We start from the raw sequence: 17,115 nt of genomic DNA on the forward strand, positions 1-17,115 counted from the left end.
ATTTCACATAATGACTACAGTTTATTTCAATTTTAACTTATTTTAAGGACATTTTTACAATAGACAAAATTTCTGTGTTGATTTTTGGACATCCTGCAACTCTCCCTCAGTATTTCACGAACCCAGATTTGGGAATCACTGATATAACCCAAACCACTACCGACCACCATTCAGGTTCATACACATATGGTCCTCTCTACAGCCAGACTGATAATGTACTTCGAATATTAAAATCTAATGATTACATGTTAAGTACCTTGTGTTACGCAAACTTATCCTAAAATTGGCTTTTCTGTGCTCTAATTTCATGTTGCCGTTTACAAGGTAAAGAAACGATGAATCAAAGAACATTTTTATCACCTAATAATACTAAAAAATAAGCCTTTGACTTTGTATTTTAAACTGTGGAAATTCGCATGCATTCTTTTGATTTCCATTTAAAAGGAAAACAAGAAAAATATCCTGACGCCAGATCCCAGATAAAAATGCAAAAATCATACCTCCATCTGAATTAGGGCTGCAACGATTAGTCGCCATAATCGATTGTGTCGACTATTTAAAAAATTTGTGACGCAGAAATTCAAGTGTGGACTAAATAGTTGCAGCCCTACTCTGAATCAATGATTTATAGTGCACTTATGAAAAAAGATCCCACTGCAGTGAATAGGACCTTTCTTTGTTTAAAATCATTTAAGCAGTGTGGTTGAATCACTTAACCATCTTAATTGTGTATTCAAAAGTCAAAAATATGACTTCAGTAAATGAAAAAAAAAAATCAAAGATATGAGAATATCTTCACATCAATTTAGTCCTTTAAGAGAAGGTTTGAAGTGCTGGAAAGATATTTTTAAGAACAGAAAATAAAACATCCAGCCAGCATATGTGTCTTAAAATAATTCTTTATTTTGTTAAACAAAGGACTGAAGATAGTAGTTAGTCTGCTGGACTGAAAATAGTTTAAGGGATGTGTTGATTGTTGTCTATAAATACCACCTCCACAAAGTATAAATACATCTGAAAGCCCTCTTTTACACATATATGCAGTATTTCAGTTAAAGAATATAGCATGACACTTAAAATTCCTGTAAACTGACAACACACTCTCGCAAATGCACACAAAGTCTTAACCTGATGGACAACACTCAAAGTGATTGCTTTATAACATAACCACAATAATTCAGAGGTTTAAAAATGGCCCAGATATGTACATGTTTTTGAGCAGAGCCTGTGCCCATTAATATTGTTTCTATTGTTAATACTCTTTTACTTCTTGGGTGCCTTGATGAATCTCACTGTCTTAACACAGCAGAGGCAGAGTTTTACAAAGCGTCTGAATGATCAAAATAAACATAAAAAAGTGTGAAACTCAGCTGGTGAGCTATAAGGATCAGTGACAACACAAAACAGGCACGTTCCATTAGTCAAATATCTAAAACATTAAATCTACTTCTGTTTCTAATATAAATCCCTTCAAAGTCATCTCTTTTTTAATACAGGAGCAGTGACCCAGTACTGTGTGACAGCTTGGCAGGGTGAGTGGTGCACTAGCATAATCTTAAAAATAGACAACAAAAAGCTTATTCATAAGTTACTTAATAGAAAATTTAACACAGCTAAAGGTCCAGGAGTTTCAGCATCTCATTGTCACAGTGAAGAGTCATCAAAGTCTAATTTTAAAATCAGAAGAATAAAAAAATATTTCAGCTATTGGCAAAAGGTGATATTTCCCAGCAGAGGACCATCAACATTAGTGGTTCATAAATAAGAATAATGATAACTGGTTGAGCTCTTGCTCAGTCAATGCTGGTATCAATCCTCAAATGACAGCTAATCATGGACGATAACTTCCTGGTTAATAAGGGCTGACTACGGCAGGTTGGCACTCTGATACAAGTGTGTGTGAGAGTTTTACACTAATGCACATGTTCAAGGCTGTTTGAAATTGTCGGATGCTGGGATCAATGTGGTCGTCACTCCATGTCTTCTTCATCAAAAATAGGCGGCTCAAAGCTACACACCTCCTCGTAGGTTAATCCTGAAACAATGACATAGCTGTTCAGACACATATCAGGGATTCTATACTGATGCATATTTTAAACATAACAGGCAAATCAACTGATATATACAGGTATTTTGGGCAAAGTTACGTACGTTTCCACTCTTCAATTTCCAGCTCGCGGCTTTCAAAGCTCTGGTCATACGGCTCAGCTTCAGGCTCGTCGTCTGGGTCATGGTACTGAGCAAAGTAGGGGTGAGCTAGAGCTTCTGCTGCTGTTATTCGCTTGTCTGTGTCCAAAACCAACATTTTCTCCAGGAGGTCCACAGCTGTGAAAAATATACATCTCTACTAAGTCATATCAAAGCATCTCTGATGCATTTAAGTTGCTGTATTCTTGTCAGGTAGAGAAATCAAAGTTAGGATTTGAAATTTAAAAAATAGCTGTAATCAGTAGTTCTTGCACTTTTACACCATGTTACTGATATTAAAAAAAGCATATTCTTTTTTGGATCTAGCATTACCTAGCGGGTTGGCTCCAATGAACACATCAGCAAAGTTCCTCTTTGGCATGTGAGAAAGGGAGCTGATGAAGTTCCTCGCCTTGAAAAAGAAAAACAGTAAATCAAATTTCATCTTGTACAAGCAGCAACATGTCGGCCACATTCAGCACCGGCTGTTTCATAATGCTCCAATATTTTCACGCTACTGATTCTTTTCAATGTAGCCACCTGCATCCAATCGCTTATGCTCGCTGACTACAACTCTATCTACAGAGGTGACTGTACTCTATCCTGTGATCTTGACTATATATAATAACTACAAAGGGTACAGACATGTTTCTAATGCTCAAGCCATCTGCAGTAGACTAAAGGCTTAAGGCTGAAGCTTTTGCAGAGTGATACAGAAAAACTAGTTATATATAGGGCAGTCAACATACACAAAGGTTGTTGAGTAATCTCGTGCATTTCATGGCATTACCAATCATCAAGGGTGAAATCAACAAAGTCATCCTGTCACGGTTTTTTTTTTTGACGACCACCAAGAACAGAAGATACAGCCACATAAATAAAACAGTTTCATGATTTAAAAAAAAAAACAAACAGTTTTTTATGCTGAAATTTCAATGAGACATTCAGTGTTTCATATGTCTTTTTACAGTTGCCATAAAGTTTTTTACATGAAGAAATACAAGCTGACAAAAACATACAACGCTGCTGTGAAAGTTATGTGCAGCTTGCGGCAGATGTGTAATGAACAGCCTTGACATGTTGCATAACAGCAGCAAAATGTTCTTGTTTGGTCATCATGTACTTTATTAAAAAGATATATTTATTTGTTTCACTGCTCATAATGTAGAATGATAATAAAACTCCTGGTGTAGCAGTACTTATGGTTTCAGACTTTAAAATGTGCTGAAACATGAAACAAAAGCCTCTGGGGATAACATCAACAAATGTGCAAAAAAAAAACAACAAAACAGAAAAATCACAGAAGAAAGCAACTTAAAAAAAGTTGCCAGAAGCTACCTACTCTGTGATCAGTAGTAAGCCTAAATACTGAACATCAAGCACACATATGGTTTTAAAACAACCCATGCAAGATTTGTAGCTCTTAAACTGCTTTAATCAAAGTTCAGAGGAACTCTGCCTCATTGTAAGCACATTCAGCAGGCACGTCAGAAACCACACAATTACTGTGATAAACTCTAAATCCTAAATAGCAAGAAGTGCCCCCCACACACACACAAGTAGCCTAGCTGCTCTGTAAACATTGAAACCAAAGCTAAAGCCCCTTTAAGAACTTTCAGTTTGTGTTGATTTTGGCGCCCCCTGTTACCAAGGCAACTTGTGAAAGCAATCTTGATTTCTTGTAACAGTCAAATAAATCCCTACTTGTGACTATTTGCAGGAAGCAAGTAAACAAAAATGGATGTTTCTGTAGGATGTCTTTTGCTTCATCTGACACCTACCCAATAGCAGCATAAACAAACATGTAAACACACTAAAAATCCCTATATTAAAAGAGTCAGTCATAATGCCGATGGCCTTGCTTGCTTGTGTTGACAACGCTAATAGGAGGTCTGCAGGACTGAGTAATTTGTGAGATTGTCTCAGCTCCAGGTAAATCTGTTAGGCTATGGTAAAAATCATTTTTGTAGGTGCTGTATTCAATATACAGTGCTTAATAAATTTATTAGACCACCTGTCTTATAGACCATCCAGGATCATGAAGTGCTTTCATGCGGACTCTTTCATTTTCAGTGAGCTCTCCACGTTTTACCATTTTGAACAGGAATGAGGAATTTCAAACTGAATTCCCCCTTTTAAACCCAAAGAGCCGGCTCACTGGGCTTCTCTGAGAAGTCAGAAATTAATCAAGCATAACATTCAACCACTAAAACTCATTTTTCTCTTCAGGAATGCAAGTAAATAACTATAATTTGACATATTAATCAAGAAATAATAATGTGCTTTACTATTTTTTCTGTTTTTTTTTGTAAATCAGTAAATTTGAAAATTCATGGATAACAATAATAATTATATTTTAGCATTAAAAATATCATTTGGGTTAAAGAGCTTCTACTTATTGGTGTATTAACCATTGCAGAAACATAAAAATGATTTTGGTTTTACCAATTTTTACCAATGCTGTTAATTTAGGGCAGCTGTGGCATAAACCTTACTTTGGGTGGTGGTCTAATAAATTTGTTAAGCACTGTATATAGACATTTTCTGATAATTGCAGCATAGAGATCCTTCTAGAGCTTTAAAACACAAACCTTCCTATGTTCCCATTTATTCCTAATGGCTGTCCCCCACTTCCTGATCCCCAATGGACATCTGGTATCACGTAATTGCAAACAACCTATTATGTATGTTTTTTTATTCCACAGTTTCCTTTCATTACCTCCAGAAGTGAGCATTGCGATGTATAATCTGACTGTTAGTTGCTTATATTCTCAATTGTACACACTGTACCTTTAAATTATGACATCGTAGCCTCTTTAAACTTCAAACTTGGCTTAAGATGTTACTTTTATTATTAATCTACTAGAAACTGAATGAATGACAGTATGGTAACTTCTCATACCATTTTGGGGCCACTCTGATAAAATATAGAATACTCTGCCGAGACCTGATTTTCTTCAAAAGCAAAGAAGAAATAAGTGACAGTAGATCTGACCATCCTCCCACCTCGGTCTGCTGTCTGGTCTACATTAAGCATGAGTGGGTTCTTCTCACCTCATGGCTGGGCATCCTGCTTATTAGAGACGCTGGAGGAGTTCCTGTCAGACGCATTATCTGCTGAAGCTGGTTTATATCTATGCAGCTTGTGTCAAGGGGTGTACAGCGCGAGAGCGAAGCTGGTTAAGAAGCTGCTTCTCAATCTAATACTGAGTGGTTAAACTTCAGATGTGCAACAATGTTAGACTGAAAAGCAAACCTCAAGTTTTGAAGCAACACGTGAGACAAACAGTGAAGAGCAGGAATTGACAGATTAAAAAGAAACACAACACAATACCTTTTACAACAGACAATTAGTGAAAAGCAGAGTTTAATCACCTGTGTGATAATCATATAATAGACAGCGTGACCTAATTCGCACTGTTACAGAGGCAGAAAGCAAGTCTTATCCACAAAGCTTTGAGGTGGAAAACATGCTGTCAGTTAGGTAGCAGATTGACTGATTTGTTTCACAGCAGAGACATGTTAGGAGCAGAAAATGGGTTAGAGAAAAAAATCCTTGCATAACTTTGTGAACTCACAGACTCTGAAGATATTTTCATCAAGAGCTCGGGCCCTGGGGTTCCGACGAGCAGCATGATTAGCTTCAACTGATCAATGTCTACCAGCACACCGTAAAGGAAGACCAAGAGTTGAACAAAAAAGAAATGTAATCTCAATCTGTAAGCTTTTATCCCCACTTATAAACTATCTGTGGTATAAATCAGACTATTTGCTGTATGTTTAAAACACCAAAAGCAGGGAAAAAGAAGGCTGTAAGTTAAAAGAGGAGAAAGTTTATAGCAGGGAGAAGTGGAGACAGCTCTGTTGTACTGCTAATATCCAAACTCAGCAGTTAGTCTGAAGCACTGGCAGGGGGAGAGAAAGTTAAATAAATTCTTGAGTACAAATGTAGAGACTGGCAGCAGTGCCTGCAAAAAATGGGCCCAAGCCAACGATGCATACTGACTGTGAAGGAACAGTTGAAGCACGCCAGTGGAAACACAGGGAAAGGGCATGCCAAGCCAGAGGGAAGAGTAGGAACAGGTACAATCAGGGCTACATTTTTAACATGGAAACACCTCAGGCAGCATCATGTCGGAAGAAAAAAAGTGGTTTATTATGATAGGACAGAGAAGATAAGTACTGTAGATCTGCTGCTGCTCCTGCACTGCTAAAAAAAAGAGAAATCAGAACTTCCACAACATTATCAACGTGTGTTCAACCTGTTTGATTTGTTATGCAAATGATGTGTCAGCAGCTACGAGAACTCAGTATGTTCTGTACTCTTAAATGAAAAGGATACGGTCAGTGCCAGGAAACAGGGTTCTTCCAGTGAGAAGTTCGGCCATTATACAGCCCACTGACCAAATATCCACTGAAACACAGAGAAAAAGGAATCAAACCTGGAGAATCTGCTGTTTAATGCAGCTCAGGAGGATCAAAAGAGTTTTTATTGTCTTTACCCGTCATGTTGTAATGCATCCAGTTCAACATGATCTCTGGGGCACGATACCAGCGCGTGGCCACATAGCCGGTCATCTCGTCATCAGTGTGCCGCGCCAGACCAAAGTCCAAAATCTAGAAGCAGAGGTAGACAAATACACCACTATTGTACTCAAGTAAAGTACAGTTACTCCGGATAGAAGTAGAAGGAAAAGTGCTTATCTATAAAGCTACTCAAGTAATAGTAAAAAGTCTTTAATTTATAGTTTACTTTAAGTACTGAATAGCTACTAAGGAATTGCCCAGTAAAATGTGATCTTTTCCTATTGACAAAAACAACAAGAGAAAAGATCTCTAAACAGGTGAAGGTAAGGTTGTTCAGGTAAAGTTGCACTGCTGTAACAAAGTTTGATAAACAGTTCAATTGGCAGCGTAAATTAAACGCATAAAGAGTTTAATTTACAACATTAAATGTGTCTATACTAGTTCTAGCACTAGATTAGAGTCTATATTAGACATGACATACTTTTTAGTTAAGCTACACTTCTGAAAGTGTTAAAGATTTTGCATTTTAACAGAGCTACAGTAACTGCTGAAAATCTGTGGCAAGGTAAGTCTCTGAAAAAAAAAAAAATGTCAAACTGTAACTCAATGTATAACTTCACTCATGGTGCAAAGGTGTCTCACATCAAAGACAACAACAATCCACCAGAAACATGACCAAAGAAACCCAGCAGGGATCACCATACAACAGGCAACATCCAAACACAACTAAACACATAAATGCATCTAAAAACAAAAAAAAGACATCTAAGTGTTCTGTCCAATGGCGTGATGGCGGCCTCTGCCTACACATCATCGCAGATTTGAATTCACAGTTTGCGGAGTTTAGATCATCTAACTCTTCACAAAGACTTGAACTTACATTGGTGGATCAGAATAACTAACACTGAAGACCACCTCACTTAAATTGGAGTTAAAATCAACTCAGATATTTAACAGAGACATCAACACTCCAGTTTTTGTTGTTTTTGGATGTGATGTGGGATCATTTTCTCTCTATGTGTAACTGTGTAGCAAGCATCAAGTTAACCAAAAATTGTGTCATTGACAGATTTTTTTGGAGGATGACAGATAATTTGGAGGCTTTCCGTCATTTTGACCGACTGGAATGATGAGGATGAGCCTGCGTTTCAGAACACTCACACAGAGAGACCCCTTGACCTTTCTATTTTGCACACATGGACTGTCAAAAAGATTATTTATTTAATGTATTAAATAACCTTGTAGCTTTTGGGCTCCAGCATCTCGACATGTAGATTAGTGACAGCACACCAGTATTCGTGCTGACACCGCACTGAGAGGCTGCTAGAGGTGTGTGAGTGTGTCATGGAGGGATACAGGTAGGTGTGCTTCAAACTCTGTGAAGAGTGTTATGCGGTGAGTGCGTTGCACAAATTGTAGACATGGTCACATAAACTGTGACTTCCATTTTAGATCGAAGAAATCGTTTTTCCTTTGATTTATTTTCCAAACATCTGTGTGCAGCTGCTGCAAAGAATTGTCAGCACACAAAGGCTGAGCAATTATGCAGCGATTTCAAGGGAATAATGATCTCTTCACATTTTATTCACCTTATCCCAAAAAGAGCGACTGTTGCTTGCAGAGGAAAAATGATTATGAGAGCAGCAGGTAAGAACCATAGTATTTATTAGATCACACAGCAAATTTTAGCAAAGTGATCAGAAGTCTGGCTCAATCAATGATGCTTAGATTAAATGGATTCCAAAGTATTAGTTTTTCAGAACTATTATTAACAAAGGGTTAAAATAAATGGTGACTAACCTAAATAAAGTATGTTATATTACCATTTCATAACTATTATTATCACAGGAGATAAATCAGTCTGCATTGTTGGATGCTCCACACACATTTGCAGAAGGAGCCGTTGTACCTGGTTGAGGAGGATGTGATTGTCACATCAAGTTGTCTTTTCTAGTTACATTTTTGTAATTCTCTAAATTGAATGCAGTGTTTGTAAGTCTGAACATTAGACTAGAATGGACTAAAGCTGAGCGGGTGCAGATGCTGCATATGCATACGGTAATGATTAGAAATCCTGTGGAGCAGCCAAAATATGCAGGGCTCCACAGTGCAGTCTGTTAACACCTGTTATGGCCCTCAGACTACTAGGACAGGGATTGTGCTCCGCTGTCCCTGCATAAAAAATTAAATGAGGCATAAACGCTGTACGTTCATGACCTCAAAGGGTGCTTTATACAATACAGATACAATGACATTTCGCAGACGCTTTAATCCAAAGCAACTTACATCTGGGACAGGTCTTCCTAGCGTTGAGGACCTTGCCGAAGGGCCCACACTGGACTCTAGTGCTCTGGGATTTGAACCCCCAATCTCCCATACCACAGTCAACAACGTAAACCACTGAGCTATCCAGCCACAATACATATAAATAACCATTACTAATAAAGCCATATAGAATTATGTTATATTAAAAACATAAAAGAGAAAATTAAAATGACGGATTGTAAAAATGGTATGACGGATTTTTTTTTGACAGAGTCAAAAAAAGTTGGGCAGCTCGTGTCATTCTCACAACATGGACTCAACAAAGCAAGTTTTAAAATAAGGGTTAACAAACCTTCAGCTCACAGTCTTCATTCACCGCAAGATTACTGGGTTTCAAATCCTGCAGAAAGGAAAGCCAGAAAAATGAATGGACGATTTTTAGTTGAAGTGATGGGCATATTCGTTTACAAAAAGTAAATCTGTGATTATGTTCTGGAGAAAAATTCCCATGTTTCACAAGATAACACAACTCTGTCCTTTCTTTGTTTACATTGCAATAAAAAGCATTACATCATTAACACTGTGAAAGTTCCTGTTTATGACCTCTCTTCCCTTCAGTGAGTGCAGAGGGATCTGGTTTTAACACTGCCAAGAAAAGATGCCATAAACCCAGACACTTTTCTTTTTTTTTCCCTAATCCAGGTCAATGACAAAGAGGCATTAGTCAGACATAAATCAAACACGGCACTTACTCTGTGTATGATGTCTGCTGAGTGGATATACTGGGGAGAGATGGAGAACATGAGCATTTAAATACATTATTAGTTAATTATTATTAAAAATGTACTGTTTACATTTAATTATGATGTACTTATTTGCTGAGCTAAATCAGAAGATCAATACCTCTCTCATATCTGCCTGTTCAATAGGCAACCTTATTTCTCTCATCTTAGCAAAGAGGAAAAAGGTACAAGAAGAAAAACTCAACACACTGAATGACCAAAGTTGTACATTTTACAGGGGGTTATTGGCTTTCTTGGGCAGGAGCAGTGGCTTTCTTTGGTCTTATCGTTACCATGTGGTTGCTAGGCAACCAGCAGAGGCTATAATTTCTATGCTCAGCAGAGCAGATATGAGAGTAGTATCAAGCTTGTCATCTAACTAGTTTCAAAAGTGCTAACTTAATCTTTGATAAGCTTACCTTTAACCCTCTGAGGATCTGATATATTAGGAACTGCACGTGGTCGTCTGTGAGTTTCTGACATTTGACTATGTTGTTGAGATCTGCACCCATTAAATGAGTCACAAGATACCTGTGAAACAGAAGACTTTGATCAGTTTAAAATGGCACAAACATCAGAAGGTATTTCCATGTTATTGTACTTTAAAGAAAGCCAGGTAGAGAGAAGTGAACATAATTGCACTTCCTATAATTTAAACCAAGAGTTGTTTGCAGTCTGAAACTAATTTCCCAAAAGGCTGTATGAGCTTAAACCGGTTTAGCTGCTGCTTCTTTTGACTCTCACTTCTCTCCAGAGACACCGAGAGGCCAAGCCCTTCATGGATGGAATGTAATTTAACAACACACCCAGATAAAAGGGCTTAATGGGACAGCATCAGTGGATAATTCAAATATAATCCCAGAGCTGTTCTTTAATGCCTGAACAGTACTTATAGAAGAAAGTGAGAGCAAGATATGAAAGAGACAGCCTTGCAGCAAAAAAAGAAAAAAAGAAACACAGAGCCATGAGCTGCTCTGACTGTCTGCAGCTCAACAAGTACCCATTTCATGAATGCTCTTCTATTCACACCCAGGACACAGAGCGAGACCTTAAAATAGCACCTGGTTACACTTGAACTTGTTCTCAGCAGCATACAGGGACACAGACCCTCTCCAAAGTTCACCCGCCATGGGAAAAAAGGGATAAAAATAGTGACCTCTGTTTTTTGTCTCCTACAGAAACAGGAGCACAGCTGCAGAGCCACAGCGTTGTGACTCAGTCTGTATTTATAGAGCCGAGGGGAACCACACTTACAGTACCTGCATAGCAGGGATATTTCCTGGATATCATACTGCATTCAGAACATTTACAATGTTCCAGCAGATGTGCAGATAAAGAGAGACGTAGCTCTTTGACTACCTGTGACTCAGCAGTTTTTCTGCTATGTGGAGTCAGAAAAGCTCCTCTTTTCAGACAACCAAGTGATTCTCTCCAGTTTCCTTTCTCTCACAAAGTATCACATGCTAATTACACAGGTCTACATGATTTGCCCTCTCTGATGGATGGCCCTCCACTTTGACAGCAAACTCAGCTGAAAATATGAGGAAAACTTTCTGATATTACAACATGACAGGGCCTGATATGTTATCTTCTATAAATTCTGCTTGCGTTCCTAAACCAGACAAATCTTATCTATAATGCAATTCAATCTAAGACTGTTCATTTAATGAGCATGCTGCTTCTAAGTTCTTATGTAGCTTCAAACATTAAGGAGAGAAGAAAAGGCTTTTCTCAACTTCATTTCTTTCTTGCTCCACCATGTAGATTTTTCAAAGCGCATCACTCCACCTAGTGAGGCAACTTGCAAAGCTTTAAAAAACCGTAAGCAGCAACAAATGTGTCAGGTAACAGCTTTCGATAAAGACATGACCATAAAGGAAACACAGCCCATTTTGCATGTACTCAAAAATACTATAGGCCTGCAATGGATGCAGAGTTTCCTACAATGTTTTATGGCAGAGATGAGCCACTTCTGTAGAAAAGTACTGACCAAAAAAGGAAGTTAATACACATTTATGAGGGAAATCCTCAAAAACTAGAATACTGCATAATTCTAGGAGCTTGTTTCACATGTATGTGCATCAGCTCCGGCTGACAGGGAGATCGAAATGAGCATTAGCTTCAAAGAAAAAAAGAGGAGTATTTCACACAGCAAATGTCGCCCACTAGAGAAAAAGGACATCCCTAAACAGATTCATAAAGTGACTGATGCACTCTGTAGCACTGATGTGACACAAATCATTTCTTAGTAAGGCAAGGAGGGGTGCAGGAAAAAAAATCGATTCACATCAGAATAGCATATATTAATTCTGATTCGATTACATATGTTCAAGAATCTATATTTTTAAATGTACTTTACTACATCCTGAGCATATACTCAACCACAGACTTTCTGCAAGTACTTTTCTCCGTGTGCTGTCTTATATTCTGCAGGGGTGTGGGTTATTAGCTGCGCTGTTAGCATTAGCAGCGCTAGCTCTTACTGTCGGTGAAGTTTACAGTGCTGTGCTGTGTCTGACACGCTTATGTTATGCCTTAACCATCTGTGGAGCCCCGAGTTATGCAGCCAGCCCTGTTCCCAAAAGAAAAGTTCTAAGAGTTGCTGAGGACTCTACAATCCCAGGTAAGAGGAAGCCTGACCTATCTGCTAACTGTACTAAACTAAAGTAATGTAGTCTACTTTAGGAATGGTTCATATGCCCAAATTCACATTCACAGAGACACATTACCTGGAGTGAATAACAGCAAATAACTGCTGAACAGCACAAAAAATAAAGACAGCTGGATCTCTTGTCTGATTTCACGTCATTGACCAGTGTTATAGTTTAATGAGTGACCATGTTAACTGGTGACTATAAGAATGCATCTTGGTTAATAACGGATATTGAAAAGTTGAAGAACCCCTTTGTTTGGTTTTTCCATAAATTCATATCTCCAAAAAATATCTTAGACATAATAGAAAATGATTGTTTTAAAAATGTTGCAACTAGATTGACCGCTGAAACTTTCAGCTGATATTCACCAGTTAACATAGTCACTTGTTAAACCTGCGCTCCAACAGCATCGTCAACAGTAAGGACTTAAGAGTTATGATCGCCTCTGAGCTTCTGATAAACACCTTTCCTGCTATAGCTCAGAACTTTTATTTCTATTGAAATATTATCCAATTTAAGCACAAATTAACTTTTTCTTTACATAATTGCAATTAGATGATTTAAAACTGATACAAGTATGCTTAAAAGCATTATTTAGAGCATGTTTTATCAAACTTTCAAAAGTCAGGTAACAATGTACAGCCCCTAATGCACAACAGAGAGAAGCAGATGCAGAAAATATCACCTCTTTATAAGAATTAGAAAATATGTTGTGAATCAGGAGTCAGTTTAAACCAAAAATCAATTCTGAATCAAACTGTGACCCAAAGAATCTGAATCAAACCAAATCTTGAGATACTTAAAGATTCCCATCTGTAAAAGAAAGTAAAGTTGGTTTGTTTGCACCAACCTTTAAAAACAGACTTACATTTTCACATAAAGATGTATTACTTGTGCATAATTCACTGCTGTTAAAAATAAAGAAAGATCTGTCCCCAATCTCAGATGTTAATGTTGCTTTAGTATATTTGAGAAGATTTCCTTCCTTTAATCCTGTTTATCTTGCCAACATTGCTAAAAAAAATTACCTTGCATATGAAGCGGGTTCCTATGTACTGCTCTTCCCATTTCTCAAGAGCTCCAAAACGCTTTGGGTAAGTCAAATATTGAGCAATAGTTGTATGCTTTCAAACATAAAAGGAGAAGAGAGATCTAGTTGTTAGTCTACAGTAGAGGCACATTCTTCTGTTGGGACGAGGCTGATATCTGTCACAATTTGATCATGATGCACGTCACTCAGTGTGAACAGAGAAGAAACAATTCTCACACAACAAGGGAGGCAGCCTCGCTGTCTGAGGAGTGACTCATTGTTTCAGCAACTTTCTACAGCAACAAACAATAACCACCTGTTTACCAGCAAAGCCCATATGCTTAACAGAGATAGAAAGGAAGCCAAAGGAGGGAATCTGCTGGTGAAATAACTCCTGTGACAAGCAGAGTGAACAGGGCGGATAGTCGAAGAAATGTTCCAGTGTGTTTAGTCAGCTGGCTGGGATCCAGGTGTTTCCCAGCTTCAACTAGGACCTTCTGCTGCTAAAAAACTAAAGGCTGCAGTGTGTTGACCGTTGTTTTCAAATTATGCAAAGGAGCTGCTCAGGTGATCCTAACCAAAGTACAAAGGGAAACTTTAACTAAGCAAGCACACTGGACTTACACATCAGTGAATTCCTTCAGGCATAAAGCAGGAGTGAAGACATCTAGAAGACCAATCACCTGCAGGAATATAAACACAACTGTAAAAACACAAGGAAACAACACACAAATGTGTATATTTGGAGTGTAAAGATATTGCATTTATAAGCCAACAAAGACAGCTTTGTTGATTTCATGTTTGTTCACACCAGACAGTGCAAAAGGAAGAGAAACACGTCCACTCACATTTTCATGTTTCATGTGCTTCAGTAACCGCAGCTCTCTGTAAGTTCTCTTTGCATGGATGATGGACTGAAATGGCCTGGATAGCTTCTTCACCGCTACCTTCAAACCAGTCTTCATATCAAACGCAGAACTGTCAAAAAAAGGGACACTGATGTAAGCTTGAATCTCATATATAATAATAAAAATAAAGACCCCAAATCTGCTCACATAAATAGTTTTTGTCTTCATGAGCTCATCTAAGGGATAAAACCTGCAAGTGCTCGGCCCATATTGAGCACAATGAACTACAAATAACCCTTGCATGAAGAGTAAGCTTGTCATTTTTGGGGGCAGATGAGAAAAAAATCTGTTTCAGTTCAGACTAGGCTGAGTCTACTCTCAAAAACCAAACTCAATGCAGTAAGAGAAGCTCAAGGCTGGTGAAAAAGGCAACATCAGCTTGCTTGTCATTTTTGGGGGCAGATGAGAAAAAAATCTGTTTCAGTTCAGACTAGGCTGAGTCTACTCTCAAAAACCAAACTCAATGCAGTAAGAGAAGCTCAAGGCTGGTGAAAAAGGCAACATCAGCAGAAAATGTCATCTCTCAGCAGATTGGGAGCAGGTCTGCAGTTCTGTTCTGCTCTCTAATGGCAGAGAGTCTCTAGCCGAAACACTTCCTCCTACTCAGCTCAACTTACCACATGCAGGGTCAGTGGGTTGTCACATGTTAAGAGTACTGGGACATTTAGACCAATGTGATAACAGTGTTACCGCAATAACATATTCACTTTTGTCCACAGAAGCAAACAACAAAAAAAGATTTCGCTGTGGGTTTTTATGCCCTGATATTAGCAGGTAGAAAACCCATTTGCAGATGTGAATTATCTTCACTATTAGAAAAAAAAAATAAAACTAACTCACACTTTGAGTCTACATATGAATAAACTTGTGGGTTGTCCATTAAATGAAGGTACAGATAGAGCCATCCCAACATATATGGAACTCTAATTAAAGCATTGCAGTACAGTATAAATGAAGAGTTCATGGGAATCTCTGTTTACTGATGAGGAGTCCATCATGTAAACACTAACAATAAGAGCCAGTGTACTGTTTGGAAAAAAAGCAGTCACTGACAGGCATTGAACTGGTGAGCAGACAGTAATCTGACCAGCAACAGATTATCATATTGCCCAGCAACAGCGCAGCTGTCCACTTTCATTTGCAAAACAAACATCTGCCCACTAAACCAAATGAACTGCTGACAATGTTGCGTCCTAGATAGTATCAGCACAAGCCATTTAATCATCAGCCAATGCAAAGGGGGCGATCCTGTGAAAGCTTAGGCTTCTGACAGGGGGCAGCTCGAAGGAAATCAACCTTATAAGCAGGGTCCTATTAAGAAATCAACAAACTAGGATGCAACCTCAATGTTTATGCAAATGCTGATATTGCAAATATGTTTAACAATGAAAACATTATTTCCTGGTTATCGGATTTAATAAGGTAAACTCACAAAATTCACTGGAATTTTGCAGCAAAAAAATAATAATGGTTATTATGTTATAACCAGTCAGTCATTTTCAAGCAATTAATAGATGTGTTATTCTGTGCATACAACTTCACGAAAATCATCCCGAAACGTAAAGTTATTTAACTCTACTTATTTTCGGCTATTTTTGTAATGCATCAGAAAAATAATTGATCCTCAAATCGCAGAAATCAGGCATATTTCTTGTTTAAGAAAGCTAAAGCAAAACGCCCATACAACAACTTAATTACACACTGTCAATAATAACGATAAGAGGGTAGTGGGTCAGAAACATTTCTGCCATTTTCAAGACTTTGAAAACACCTTTAACATATTTTCCCACATTCTTATTTAATATGGTGGTAATGGTAATCTAACTTAAATCAATCCTCAGACATCATTAAAGTAATTCGTAGAAAAGCAGTGTCAACAATACTGATCTAGAAGTCTGGATTGTGATAATATGCGCACTGATCAGATAAAGAGGCACTTTCCCAACTATTCAAAGTTATTCCGATTGGTTTTCTAAAGTCAGTTTTGTGTATGTAGGTCAGCAGACTACTTATTAGTTTTGCATATAAATAACAGATAAGAAGTCAACAGGTTTTCTTGTAGTGAACACATCGTGTCTCCACCTTGCTAGCCAACAATCCCGTCGAGCTAACCTAACTTTAGCATCTGCAGCACAGGCCCCATCTAAATGAATGGAGGTTAAGTTAGGTGACTATGCTAAACACACGTTTACAAATTAGTACCGTAAAAAGTGATTTACCACACAGATCCATAGGCACCAGAGCCAACTGGGGACAAGTTTTGATATCTTTCCGGGACTTCCCATATTGTCTTGTTGACGTCCTGTCGATAAAACGTGGGTCTTTCTTTCTGCGACATTCCTGCAGAACCAACTGCCGACCACCGACTTGACTTTCTGCTCCGAGGTGGGTAACGTTACTCCGAGCCGTGCAGCCTGCCTTCAACTTTAACCAAGTTACGAAAAAGGAAGCCAGATAAAGCGTTTCCTCTCGTCGAGGAACTTTTCTGAAACAAAAGTAAAAGGCCTTCCTTCTTGCGAAAACCTGCAGAAACAGCGTCTGCTGAATGCACGTTTTAAATCTTCACGTTGTTTGTTCCTCCTCACTCAGCCTGCGTTCAGACAGCTCCCGAGATTTCACTTCTCTTGCAAACGACACAAAATCTCGCGAGAAATGAAACAGTCGCCAGCCAAGCCAACAGCAGAAACTGAAACCCATAGACATAAGTATATTCTGTTCTATATATATGATATCTATTATATATATACTCATCGTATATTATG

General features: G+C 38.2%; 1 protein-coding gene across 2 annotated transcripts; it reads right to left on the bottom strand.

Annotated features, from left to right (window-relative positions):
* Nucleotides 1-881: 881 nt before the first annotated feature.
* mapk14a (mitogen-activated protein kinase 14a) lies at nucleotides 882-16,966 on the bottom strand. Of its 2 annotated transcripts, none has more exons than XM_041798755.1 (12): nucleotides 16,573-16,966; nucleotides 14,294-14,423; nucleotides 14,070-14,128; nucleotides 10,181-10,292; nucleotides 9,732-9,761; nucleotides 9,332-9,379; nucleotides 6,690-6,804; nucleotides 6,530-6,601; nucleotides 5,242-5,321; nucleotides 2,521-2,599; nucleotides 2,152-2,325; nucleotides 882-2,035 (listed from the first exon to the last, which is right to left on the bottom strand). In XM_041798755.1, exons 1-12 carry the CDS (start codon nucleotides 16,689-16,691, stop codon nucleotides 1,971-1,973), a joined length of 1,083 nt encoding a protein of 360 aa, XP_041654689.1. In that variant the 5' UTR covers nucleotides 16,692-16,966; the 3' UTR covers nucleotides 882-1,970. The 2 variants fall into 2 exon arrangements, with proteins under 2 accessions (XP_041654689.1, XP_041654690.1); XM_041798756.1 differs by lacking the exon at nucleotides 5,242-5,321 and adding an exon at nucleotides 5,766-5,845.
* Nucleotides 16,967-17,115: the final 149 nt, after the last annotated feature.

The sequence above is a fragment of the Cheilinus undulatus genome, linkage group 11 (assembly GCF_018320785.1).
Source record: "Cheilinus undulatus linkage group 11, ASM1832078v1, whole genome shotgun sequence".
In the NCBI taxonomy this organism is placed as follows: Eukaryota; Metazoa; Chordata; class Actinopteri; order Labriformes; family Labridae; genus Cheilinus; species Cheilinus undulatus.